The sequence below is a fragment of the Anomaloglossus baeobatrachus genome, chromosome 11, assembly GCF_048569485.1.
Source record: "Anomaloglossus baeobatrachus isolate aAnoBae1 chromosome 11, aAnoBae1.hap1, whole genome shotgun sequence".
Classification (NCBI taxonomy): Eukaryota; Metazoa; Chordata; class Amphibia; order Anura; family Aromobatidae; genus Anomaloglossus; species Anomaloglossus baeobatrachus.
The window spans coordinates 61371852-61385262 of NC_134363.1; the positions used below are offsets into that span (position 1 = coordinate 61371852).

General features: G+C 44.7%; 1 protein-coding gene across 5 annotated transcripts in view; it reads left to right on the forward strand.

The window, feature by feature from the left end:
- LOC142256486 (serine/threonine-protein kinase BRSK2-like) overlaps positions 1-13411 on the forward strand; it is a 442250-nt gene that overhangs the window by 224601 nt on the left and 204238 nt on the right. For 4 of the 5 annotated variants that reach the window (XM_075328194.1, XM_075328196.1, XM_075328198.1 and 1 more), the window contains exon 3: positions 1684-1769. In XM_075328194.1, the coding sequence (XP_075184309.1) occupies positions 1684-1769 (86 nt within the window). Of the gene's footprint in view, positions 1-1683; positions 1774-13411 lie in introns of all 5 variants that reach the window. The other variant, XM_075328197.1, reaches the window with a different exon arrangement.

A 13411-nucleotide genomic window follows, 5' to 3' on the forward strand; every position in this document is an offset into this window, starting at 1 on the left:
AAAAACGAAAGAGCAAAGGTGGAAACACAAGGTCGTGAAGGAGTTAAAGCATTAAAACGTCTAAATAGGCATGTCAGTTGCAACTACATCCTAATGTTGCTGCATAAAAGCACTCCGACTTCTTAGCAAGTTGCACAATAGATCCGCACTACATAAGCACTAAACGCTACATGGGGCCCCAGACTAAGCCAAGATTAGGTGCGAAACCTTTTTTGATGGGAAAGCCATAATTGAAATATTTACATGTCTTCTGTGTTTGGAGCTGCTCCTTCTTTGTGGTTATTATAGATACTAATAAAATACTGACCTAAAATAATGATGTATGATTAAGGCCTTAGCGCTATGTACACAGTAGTGCTACACACTTGGACCTGTAGGCACTTAGGGCCCAATGCATCTAGGCCAATTTTTCTCAACTTTTTAGTGTTTTTGACTATCGTTTTCTTTCAATTTGCACCTTTTTTTAAAATATCTTTTATTTGCTTTCATCTTTTGTTGTTTTTTTACTTTATTCTTTTGCCATTGTAGGTGGAGCTTAGTGTTTTTAAAAATTTTTTTTATCATTTACAACTTTTCAAAAGGCCACATTTTTCACAAATGCTCTTCAGTCCCACGTGAAGTGATTTTTAGGTACACCAGATATTTTGGTGGACTTTTTGCCTCACTTTGCGAAACACATGCTATAAAGTCACAGAAAGGTTAAAGAAACATTAAAGACCATTTTTTACTTTACACAAAATTTCTGAATTTCGTGCCATTTTGAAGATTTTTGCAAAAAAATAGCCAACACGTATGAGAAGATAGAAAGAAGAAATGCAAATGATGAATTGGGGTCATAGTCTGCCACTTTATGGCTCCTTCTTGTGGCAACATATAACCCCTTAATTTGTGCTCCTGTTTTGCTCTATATAAAATAAGAGGCACATGGACACTCAGTGTAGACTAATATCAGAAATCTGTAATAAAGGGGTGTGTATGAAGCATAATTTGTAACAAATAGATTTGTATACCTTGTTGCTATATGTTGGCAGTATTTTTTGTACTTTTCTTGTGCCTCAAGTTAAAAGGAATCTGTCACCAAGTATTTGCCACCTAATCTGAGAACAGCATAATGTAGGAGCAGAAATCCTGATTCCAGCGATGTATCACTTACTGGGCTGCTTGCTGTAATTTCGATAAAATCAGTGTTTTATCAGCAGGAGGTTTTGACTACACAGGACTTGTACATCTGCTGCTATGTAGTTCAGCCACACCCCCACCACTGATTGGCAGTGTACTTAAAAATCTGCCAATCAGTGGTGTGGGCGGGGTTATACACAGCTCTGTTTTCAGAGAGCTGGTAAATCTGAAGCAGATAAAACAGGGATTTTAGAAAAACTGAAGCAAGTGATATATCGCTGGAATCAGGGTCTCTGCCCCTACATTATGCGGCAACCTGGTGACAGATTAAATTGTTTGGCAGCCTGTAGAAACTATTAGCATCTTTGAGGCAGTATGTACATTGTATAGAGTAAACTAGATATAGTATTAGTGATAAGCTATTCTTCTTTAGATGTAGCAAAGCTGCTTAGATGATGTGAGTCCAAAAAAAAGTGAAATGACAAATTTAACTCTGCTACATCTGCATTTCATTTTGTGTTTGCCTCTAATACTGACCCTTGTGCTTTAATCCCATTCCCGCAGGTGGAAAGAGAGATTGCAATCCTGAAGCTGATTGAACATCCCCACGTTCTCAAGCTGCATGATGTCTATGAGAATAAGAAATATTTGTAGGTATTTACAGACATTCCCTTGCTTGCACTAGCCTGCGGAGCTCTGGGCATCTGTATTCCTTGGCATGAGAGGCGCATGCATTGTCTCTGCTGTAGGCAGCCGTTACTTCTGAGCATTGCTTAGTAATCTGGATGTTATGTAAATTACATGCATCTTGCTTTTTAATGCCTTGCTGGTTTACAAAGACATATGATAACTGCTTGTTCTTCTTTTGTACGCCTTCCATGAAATATTCAGAAGAATTTTTTTTTGAGCAAACTCGTTTGCCAGAATTGCTGCCGGCTCAACATCTCCCATTATGTTGATAATCAACCATGGAATAAGGGGAAGGGGGCACGAGAATGATATCCTAATGACTTATTGTTCTGTTTTCATCTAAAAGACCATTTAGATTAAATAAACATAGAAATAAATGTAAAATTAGCTCTTATCAGAAAATAAGCTGCTGTTTAAATTAGGTTTTTATTGTATTTTTTTCTATCCCTATTTGTATTAAAAAAAATAAATACATTTTAGCAATTTTTGCAAAAATGCACATGCACATTAGCATCAATAGACTGACAGACCCTGCACTGAAGCATCTAATGAGCATGTGCAAAGATGATTGTGAAAACAGGATAAGCTGTGACATCACCTATTGTGATTGGTGAGTTATCAGCTGAGTCTCGTTACCATCAGAGTCAGGTGTTATCTGTCATTGTAATCCTGACTCTCATGATGATGAGACTCCTGAAAACTCAACTCAGTTTGAGAGATCCGAGAGTATGACCATAGAATCACTCCAGTGGCCAGTGTAAAAATTGCTCGATATATATATATATATATATATATATATATATATATATATATATATATATATATATATAAAATCTATTTAAATTGTCTTTAAATTGTCTCTCCAGGAAAGGAGACAAACTCTAGCGCCATTTATTGGAAATAGCAATCCTAAAAGTCAAAAGTGGCCTTCTAACAAGCCTTTTTCTTATGACCTAGGTCATAAGAAAAGGCTTGTTAGAAGGCCACTTTTGACTTTTAGGATTTCTACTTCCAAGAAATGGCGCTAGTTTGTCTCCTTTCCTGGAGAGACAAATTGAATAATTCCCAGAGGGGCATTATTAAGTTCCCTTACCACTGACAGCCAGACTTATATATATTTATTAATTTATATATATATATAATATATATATATATATTTATTTATTTATTTTTTTTATATATATATATATATATATATATATATATTAGTATATATATATATAAACAATAATATATATATATATATATATATATATATATATATATATATATATATTATTTATTTTATTTTTAATACAGATTGCATGGTAATGGTATGATAACATTTTCATGGATCAAAAAAATACATTTAACACAAAAATCTGATTTAAACAGTAGGTCATTGACTGATATGTTCTTCTCTTCTGTATAGATGTTGATTTATATTCCTTGATGACAACCAATGTTCCTCCCACAGGGGTAACAACCAACTTTCCTAAATTTGTGAATGCCACAATACATTACCTTCACATTGTTCTATAACAGATTTGCTGTTTATGCCATGAAGTCTGGTTGACAACTACTGAGAAGAATTATTGTTTGTAATAGTTGTCAGTAAGGCTATTTTTGGACCATGTGCTTTACAGCCATTTTTAGGCCTATGGTTCAGCCAGCATGAATCTGATGACAGGTTCCCTCTAATCTTTGTAAAATGTTGGAAAGTCCTCAAGATGCATTTATGTATTAGGTATATTGCTGACCACATATATATTAGTTCAGTACTTTATTTTATTTGCATGGGAAAACCTCAATACTGTATCGATGCATATAGATAGATGCATAGATAATAGATAGATAGATACAGCAAAATTAAGAGACCACTGCAAAATTGTCAGTTTTTCTGATTTTTCTCTTTATATTTTGGAGTAAAATGTAATTTGTTCTTTTATTCTATAAATTACTGACAACATCTCCGAATTTCCAAGCAATTAATTTTGTATTTTCTGAAATTGAGAAATAGTCAAAATAACAGAACAATGCAGACAATGCAAAGAAAACAAGATCATGATCATCTAGAAACAACAATACTAATAATGTTTTACCTCAGGAAGATTCAGAAATCAATATTTTGTGGAATAACCATGATGTTTAATCCCAGCTTTCATGCGTCTTGGCTGCTTTTCACCAGTCTGTCACTCTGCTTTTGGGTGACCTTATGCCACTCCTGCTGCAAAAATGTAAGCAGTTCTTCTTTGTTTGATGGCTTGTGACTATCCATCTTCCTCTTGATTACATTCCAGAGGTTTTCAATGGGGTTCAGGTCTGGAGATTGGGCTGGCCATGACAGGGTTTTGATGTGGTGGTCCTTCATGCACACATTGATTGACCTAGCTGTGTGGCATGGCGCATTGTCCTGCTGGAAAACCAGTCCTCAGAGTTGGGGAACATTGCCTGAGCAGAAGGAAGCGACTGTTTTTCCAGGATAACCGTGTATGCGGCTTGATTCATACGTCCTTCGCAAAGATTAATCTGCCCAATTCCAGCCTTGCTGAAGCATCCCCAGATCATCACCAATCCTCCACCAAATTTCACAGAGGGTGTAAGACACTGTGGCTTGTACGCCTCTCCAGGTCTCCGTCTAACTATTAGATGACCAGGTGTTGGGCAAGGCTGAAAATTAGGTAAAGAAAATTCAACAAACATCTTTGTGAAGGACGTATGAATCAAGCCGCATTCAAGGTTATCCTGGTAAAATATCCACGCGGTTTCAAGCGGATCTGAATACGGACCCAAGCCCGGAATTTTCAGGGCACTTAAGCTAATGATCTGGGTCCATGAACTCAGAAAATAAAAAAAATAAAGGAAAAGTAAAGAAAATAAGAATAAAGTAATCACCTCATACTTACAGAGTCTGTAATTGCTCCCGCGGCCGCTCATTCACTTCTGAGGCTGCTCATTACCTTCATTGCATATGTACTGCTTTCCCTGCCAGCCAGTGTTTATGATTGGTTGCAGACAGACACGCCCCCAGCCTGTGTGACAGCATCGGACTGCAACCAATCACAGGCGCTGTCTGCTGGTCAATATCGTACAGTAAAAATAAATAACTAAAATATTTGGCTTAGGGTCCCCCCATATTATGATAGCCAGCACAGATAAAGGTCACAGCTACAGGCTGTGGGTGCAGTCCCCCCAATTTTGATAGACAGCCATGATAAAGCCTGATAGATGGGAGATGGTATTCTCAGGCTGGGGAGACCCATGCTTATTGCCCCCCCCAGCCTAAATATAGTAGCCTGCAGCTGCTCAAACTGCCACATCCATTAGATGCGACAATCCCAGCACTTTACCTGGCTCAACCGCATGCGTTATTTTAGAATTTTTTTTTTAAATATTTAAAAAAAAAAAAAACACATGCGGTTCCTCCTATTTTGATACAGAGCCAAGATAAGCACACAACTGGGGGCTGCAGCCTGTAGCCGTGTGCTTTATCTGTGTTGGGTATCATAATATGGGGGGACACTATGCCAATTGTTTTATTTATTTATTTTTATACCATGATCGACACATGTAACATCTGTGATTCGAAGCAGTCAGCTGACATGTTGACACTCAGGGTGGGGGTGCGTTTGACAGGAACCAATCACAGACACCAGAGGGTGGGGAATGCAGTGCATATGCAATGAAGGTAAATGAGCAGCCCCAGAAGTTAATGAGCGGCTGCAGGAGCAATTACAGCCACGACAGAGCCTCAGTAAGTACAGCATGCTTGCTCCTATCTCCCTATCCCTTCTCCCACCATTTTAAACCACCAGATTCTGGTTCCCATAGACTTATATGGGGACCGGCGTCCGACCAAATATCCGGTATCAATTCTGGGCCGGAACCAAATTTTTTTTTTTATTCCAGTTAGGTCTGCCGGTCCCGGTTATCTGAGGGTCCGCCCATCACTAGTTACTATAACAATTTGCTTCTGATATGCAACTAGTAGTGATGAGCGAGCATGCTTGTAACTACTCGGTACTCGCACGAGTATCACTGTACTCGGGCTGCTCGGCGGGTACCGAGTAATTTTGCAATACTCGTGCTTTACTCGTGGTCTTCATCCCTGCATGTTGGCGCTCTTTTGAGAGCCAGCCCTCATGCAGGGATTGGCTGGCAGACCACTGCAATGCCACAGCCCTGTTAGTTGTGGAATTGCAGTGATTGGCCGGCCTGCACAGCGTGACCGAGCCTTTATACCGGCCGGCGCGCTGTGCTCTGTACACAGCCATCTCATATTCCCTGCTTTCCACGCCCACAGGCGCCTATGATTGGTTGCAGTGAGACACGCCCCCACGCTGAGTGACAGGTGTCTCACTGCACCCAATCACAGCAGCCGGTGGGCGTGTCTATACTGTGCAGTAAAATAAATAAATAAATAATTAAAAAAACGGCGTGCGGTTCCCCCCAATTTTAATACCAGCCAGATAAAGCCATACAGCTGAAGGCTGGTATTCTCAGGATGGGGAGCCCCACGTTATGGGGAGCCCCCCACCCTAACAATATCAGTCAGCAGCTGGCAAGAATTGCCGCATACATTATATGCGACAGTTCTGGGGCTGTACCCAGCTCTTCCCGATTTGCCCTGGTGCGTTGGCAAATCGGGGTAATAAGGACTTATTGGAAGCCCATAGCTGCCAATAAGTCCTAGATTAGTCATGTCAGGCGTCTATGAGACACCCTCCATGATTAATCTGTAAGTTACAGTAAATAAACACACACACCAGAAAAAATCCTTTATTAGAAATAAAAAACACACACATATACCCTGGTTCACCACTTTAATCAGCCCGAAAAAGCCCTCCTTGTCCGGCGTAATCCAGGATGATCCAGCGTCGCATCCAGCGCTGCTGCATGGAGGTGACCGGAGCCGCAGCAGACACCGCCGCTCCGGTCACCTCCACACAGCAAATGAACACAGCCGCGCGATCAGCTGCTGTCACTGAGGTTACCCGCTGTCACCGCTGCATCCACCGGTGGCCGCGGGTAACCTCAGTGACAGCAGCTGATCGCGCGGCTGTGTTCATTTGCTGTGTGGAGGTGACCGGAGCGGCGGTGTCTGCTGCAGCTCCGGTCACCTCCATGCAGCAGCGCTGGATGCGACGCTGGATCATCCTGGATTACGCCGGACATGGAGGGCTTTTTCGGGCTGATTAAAGTGGTGAACCAGGGTATATGTGTGTGTTTTTATTTCTAATAAAGGATTTTTTCTGGTGTGTGTGTTTATTTACTGTAACTTACAGATTAATCATGGAGGGTGTCTCATAGACGCCTGACATGATTAATCTAGGACTTATTGGCAGCTATGGGCTGCCAATAACTCCTTATTACCCCGATTTGCCAACGCACCAGGGTAAATCGGGAAGAGCTGGGTACAGTCCCAGAACTGTCGCATCTAATGTATGCGGCAATTCTGGGCGGCTGTTGGCTGATATTGTTAGGGTGGGGGGCTCCCCATAACGTGGAGCTCCCCATCCTGAGAATACCAGCCTTCAGCCGTATGGCTTTATCTGGCTGGTTTTAAAAATGGGGGGAACCGCACGCCGTTTTTTTTAATTATTTATTAATTTTAATTATTAATTTTAATTATTTATTAAATAATTTAAAAAAACGGCGTGCGGTTCCCCCCATTTTTAAAACCAGCCAGATAAAGCCATACGGCTGAAGGCTGGTATTCTCAGGATAGGGAGCTCCACGTTATGGGGAGCCCCCCACCCTAACAATATCAGCCAACAGCTGCCCAGAATTGCCGCATACATTATATGCGACAGTTCTGGGACTGTACCCGGCTCTTCCCGATTTACCCTGGTGCGTTGGCAAATCGGGGTAATAAGGAGTTAATGGCAGCCCATAGCTGCCACTAAATCCTAGATTAATCATGTCAGGCGTCTCCCCGAGATTCCTTCCATGATTAATCTGTAAATTACAGTTAAAAAACACACACATCCGAAAAATCCTTTATTAGAAATAAAAAACACTAACAAAGTCCCTCATTACCAATTTATTAACCCCGACAAACCCTCCATGTCCGGCGTACTCCACGGACTCCGGCGTCGCGTCCAGCTCTGCTGCATGGAAGTGACAGGAGCTGCAGAAGACACCGCCGCTCCGGTCACCTCCACGCAGCTAATGAAGACAGCCGTGCGATCAGCTGAGCTGTCACTGAGGTTACCCGCTGTCACTGGATCCAGTGACGGCGGGTAACCTCAGTGACAGCTCAGCTGATCGCCGGCTGTCTTCATTAGCTGCGTGGAGGTGACCGGAGCGGCGGTGTCTTCTGCAGCTCCTGTCACTTCCATGCAGCAGCGCAGGATGCGACGCTGGAACATCCTGGATGACGCCGGACATGGAGGGCTTTTTGGGGCTGATTAAAGTGGTGAACCAGGGAATGTGTGTGTGTTTTTTATTTCTAATAAAGGATTTTTCGGGTGTGTGTGTTTATTTACTGTAACTTACAGATTAATCATGGAAGGAATCTCGGGGAGACGCCTGACATGATTAATCTAGGATTTAGTGGCAGCTATGGGCTGCCATTAACTCCTTATTACCCCGATTTGCCAAAGCACCAGGGCAAATCGGGAAGAGCCGGGTACAGCCCCAGAACTGTCGCATATAATGTATGCGGCAATTCTGGGCGGCTGCTGACTGATATTGTTAGGCTGGGGGGCTCCCCATAACGTGGGGCTCCCCATCCTGAGAATACCAGCCTTCAGCCGTATGGCTTTATCTGGCTGGCATTAAAATGGGGGGGACCGCACGCCGTTTTTTTTTAATTATTTATTAATTTATTTTACTGCACAGTATAGACACGCCCACCGGCTGCTGTGATTGGGTGCAGTGTGACACCTGTCACTCAGCGTGGGGGCGTGTCTCACTGCAACCAATCATAGGCACCGGTGGGCGGGGAAAGCAGGGAATAGGAGATTGTTTAATGAGCGGCCGGCTTTTTCAAAATAGTAAAATCCGCCGGTCACCTCCACGCAGCTAATGAAGGGAATAGCGCGATCAGCTGCTGTCAGTCAGGTAACTCCCGGCCACCGCTGGATCCAGCGGTGCCGCGATTAACCTCAGTGACAGCAGCTGATCGCTCTACTCACCTCAGTTGGTGCATGGAGCTGACTGGAGCGGCGGTGAGTAGCGCGATCAGCTGAGCTGTCACTGAGGTTACTCGCGGCCACCGCTGCATCCACCGCTGGATCCAGGTAACCTCAGTGACAGCAGCTGATCGCTATACTCATCTCATTAGCTGCGTGGAGGTGACCGGAGCGGCGGTGTCTTCTGCAGCTCCTGTCACTTCCATGCAGCAGAGCTGGACGCGACGCTGGAGGACTGTGGAGTACGCCGGACATGGAGGGTTTGTCGGGGTTAATAAATTGGTAATGAGGGACTTTGTTAGTGTTTTTTATTTCTAATAAAGGATTTTTCGGGTGTGTGTGTTTTTTAACTGTAATTTACAGATTAATCATGGAAGGAATCTCGGGGAGACGCCTGACATGATTAATCTAGGATTTAGTGGCAGCTATGGGCTGCCATTAACTCCTTATTACCCCGATTTGCCAACGCACCAGGGTAAATCGGGAAGAGCCGGGTACAGCCCCAGAACTGTCGCATCTAATGTATGCGGCAATTCTGGGCGGCTGCTGACTGATATTGTTAGGGTGGGGGGCTCCCCATAACGTGGAGCTCCCCATCCTGAGAATACCAGCCTTCAGCCGTATGGCTTTATCTGGCTGGTATTAAAATTGGGGGGACCGCATGCCGTTTTTTTTAATTATTTAATTATTTATTTCACTGCACAGTATACACACACCGGCTGCTGTGATTGGTTGCAGTGAGACAGCTGTCACTCAGTGTGGGAGCGTGTCTCACTGCAACCAATCATAGGCACCGGTGGGCGGGGAAAGCAGGGAATAGGAGATTGTTTAATGAGCGGCCGGCTTTTTCAAAATAGTAAAAGCCGCCGGTCACCTCCACGCAGCTAATGAAGGGAATAGCGCGATCAGCTGCTGTCAGTCAGGTAACTCCCGGCCACCGCTGGATCCAGCGGTGCCGCGATTAACCTCAGTGACAGCAGCTGATCGCTCTACTCACCTCAGTTGGTGCATGGAGCTGACTGGAGCGGCGGTGAGTAGCGCGATCAGCTGAGCTGTCACTGAGGTTACTCGCGGCCACCGCTGCATCCACCGCTGGATCCAGGTAACCTCAGTGACAGCAGCTGATCGCTATACTCATCTCATTAGCTGCGTGGAGGTGACCGGAGCGGCGGTGTCTTCTGCAGCTCCTGTCACTTCCATGCAGCAGAGCTGGACGCGACGCTGGAGGACTGTGGAGTACGCCGGACATGGAGGGTTTGTCGGGGTTAATAAATTGGTAATGAGGGACTTTGTTAGTGTTTTTTATTTCTAATAAAGGATTTTTCGGGTGTGTGTGTTTTTTAACTGTAATTTACAGATTAATCATGGAAGGAATCTCGGGGAGACGCCTGACATGATTAATCTAGGATTTAGTGGCAGCTATGGGCTGCCATTAACTCCTTATTACCCCGATTTGCCAACGCACCAGGGTAAATCGGGAAGAGCCGGGTACAGCCCCAGAACTGTCGCATCTAATGTATGCGGCAATTCTGGGCGGCTGCTGACTGATATTGTTAGGGTGGGGGGCTCCCCATAACGTGGAGCTCCCCATCCTGAGAATACCAGCCTTCAGCCGTATGGCTTTATCTGGCTGGTATTAAAATTGGGGGGACCGCATGCCGTTTTTTTTAATTATTTAATTATTTATTTCACTGCACAGTATACACACACCGGCTGCTGTGATTGGTTGCAGTGAGACAGCTGTCACTCAGTGTGGGAGCGTGTCTCACTGCAACCAATCATAGGCGCCGAAAAGCAGGACAGCAGGGAATAGGAGATTGATTAATGAGCGGCCGGCTTTTTCAAAAGAGGAAAAGCCACCGGAGTTTGAACATCTGTGCAGCGCCGCGGCAGTGATCGGGGAACGGTAAGTAAGAGAGAGGGGGGGGAACTGACCGACAGACTGTGAGAGGGGGACAGACAAGACAGAGAGAGACAGACCGACGGACTGAGGGAGATAGAATAAAAAAAAAAAAATGACCGACATCGCTAGTAAAAAGCACAAAACGTGCGTTTTGGACATCGGAGTGCCACACAATGTTTTCATGTAAAATCTTTCATGTATTAATCTCAAAAAGTAACATACACCAGCTCTATCTCACTATTGGGTATGTGCCCTTAACATTTCCGCCATGAAAATTCATTTTGGTGTCATTTTGGAAGGTTTTCTGGTGAGTCCGTAAAAATGGCGTAAAACTCGGACAAAATTGTTCACATCTGTGACTTTTGAGTGATAAATGCTTCAAGGGGTCTTCCCCATGCTGATGCCATGTCATTTGAGCACTCTTCTGAGACTTTTGTGACATTTTTAGGGTTTCTCCATGCTGCCGGGGGGTCATTTCACAAAAATACTCGGGTCTCCCATAGGATAACATTGGGCTCGGTGCTCGGGCCGAGTACACGAGTATCTTGGGAGGCTCGGCCCGAGCTTCGAGCACCCGAGCTTTTTAGTACTCGCTCATCACTAGCAACTAGATAAACAGCTACCATTTACAATGGAGCCTCTGATACCTTAGTCTGCAGTATGTCAGAGTGGGGGAAAGGGGTTGATATTGTAGTTACTTGATCAGTAAGCCTACCATGGTAAGCTTCGTACCAGCCCTAATGAGAGTTAGGCCACAAGTCTCTTACTGATGAGTCTCCTCAATGTTACTCTGTCACCTCTGTCTCTTGCAGCAAGGTCCGGTTCCCTCTGTAATGTACACCTCCAGTCACAGCTCACAAATGTCCATTTGTCCTCTCTGGTTTCGCTGTCATCTGTCCGCTGTTTATCTGCTGGTCCTCCCTATTCCTCTGGTCAGCTAGCCTGCTTTATTACTCTGGTCAGCTAGTCCACATCATTCCTCTGGTCAGCTAGTCCACTTCATTCCTCTGGTCAGCTAGTCCACATCATTCCTCTGGTCAGCTAGTCCACTTCATTCCTCTGGTCAGCTAGTCCACTTCATTCCTCTGGTCAGCTAGTCCACTTCATTCCTCTGGTCAGCTAGTCCACTTCATTCCTCTGGTCAGCTAGTCCACTTCATTCCTCTGGTCAGCTAGTCCACTTCATTCCTCTGGTCAGCTAGTCCACTTCATTCCTCTGGTTAGCTAGTCCACTTCATTCCTCTGGTCAGCTAGTCCACTTCATTCCTCTGGTCAGCTAGTCCACTTCATTCCTCTGGTTAGCTGGTCCTCCCTATTCCTCTGGTCAGCTAGCCTGCTTTATTACTCTGGTCAGCTAGTCCACTTCATTCCTCTGGTCAGCTAGTCCACTTCATTCCTCTGGTCAGCTAGTCCACTTCATTCCTCTGGTTAGCTAGTCCACTTCATTCCTCTGGTCAGCTAGTCCACTTCATTCCTCTGGTCAGCTAGTCCACTTCATTCCTCTGGTCAGCTGGTCCTCCCTATTCCTCTTGTCAGCTAGCCTGCTTTATTACTCTGGTCAGCTAGTCCACTTCATTCCTCTGGTCAGCTAGTCCACTTCATTCCTCTGGTCAGCTAGTCCACTTCATTCCTCTGGTCAGCTAGTCCACTTCATTCCTCTGGTTAGCTAGTCCACTTCATTCCTCTGGTCAGCTAGTCCACTTCATTCCTCTGGTCAGCTAGTCCACTTCATTCCTCTGGTCAGCTGGTCCTCCCTATTCCTCTGGTCAGCTAGCCTGCTTTATTACTCTGGTCAGCTAGTCCACATCATTCCTCTGGTCAGCTAGTCCACTTCATTCCTCTGGTTAGCTAGTCCACTTCATTCCTCTGGTCAGCTAGTCCACTTTATTCCTCTGGTCAGCTAGCCTGCTTTATTACTCTGGTCAGCTAGTCCACTTCATTCCTCTGGTCAGCTAGTCCACTTCATTCCTCTGGTCAGCTAGTCCACTTCATTCCTCTGGTCAGCTAGTCCACTTCATTCCTCTGGTCAGCTAGCCTGCTTTATTACTCTGGTCAGCTAGTCCACTTCATTCCTCTGGTCAGCTAGTCCACTTCATTCCTCTGGTCAGCTAGTCCACTTCATTCCTCTGGTTAGCTAGCCTGCTTTATTACTCTGGTTAGCTAGTCCACTTCATTCCTCTGGTCAGCTAGTCCACTTCATTCCTCTGGTCAGCTAGTCCACTTCATTCCTCTGGTAAGCTAGTCCACTTCATTCCTCTGGTTAGCTAGTCCACTTCATTTCTCTGGTTAGCTAGTCCACTTCATTCCTCTGGTTAGCTAGTCCACTTCATTCCTCTGGTCAGCTAGTCCACTTCATTCCTCTGGTAAGCTGGTCCTCCCTATTCCTCTGGTCAGCTAGCCTGCTTTATTACTCTGGTCAGCTAGTCCACATCATTCCTCTGGTCAGCTAGTCCACTTCATTCCTCTGGTTAGCTAGTCCACTTCATTCCTCTGGTCAGCTAGTCCACTTTATTCCTCTGGTCAGCTAGCCTGCTTTATTACTCTGGTCAGCTAGTCCACTTCATTCCTCTGGTCAGCTAGCCTGC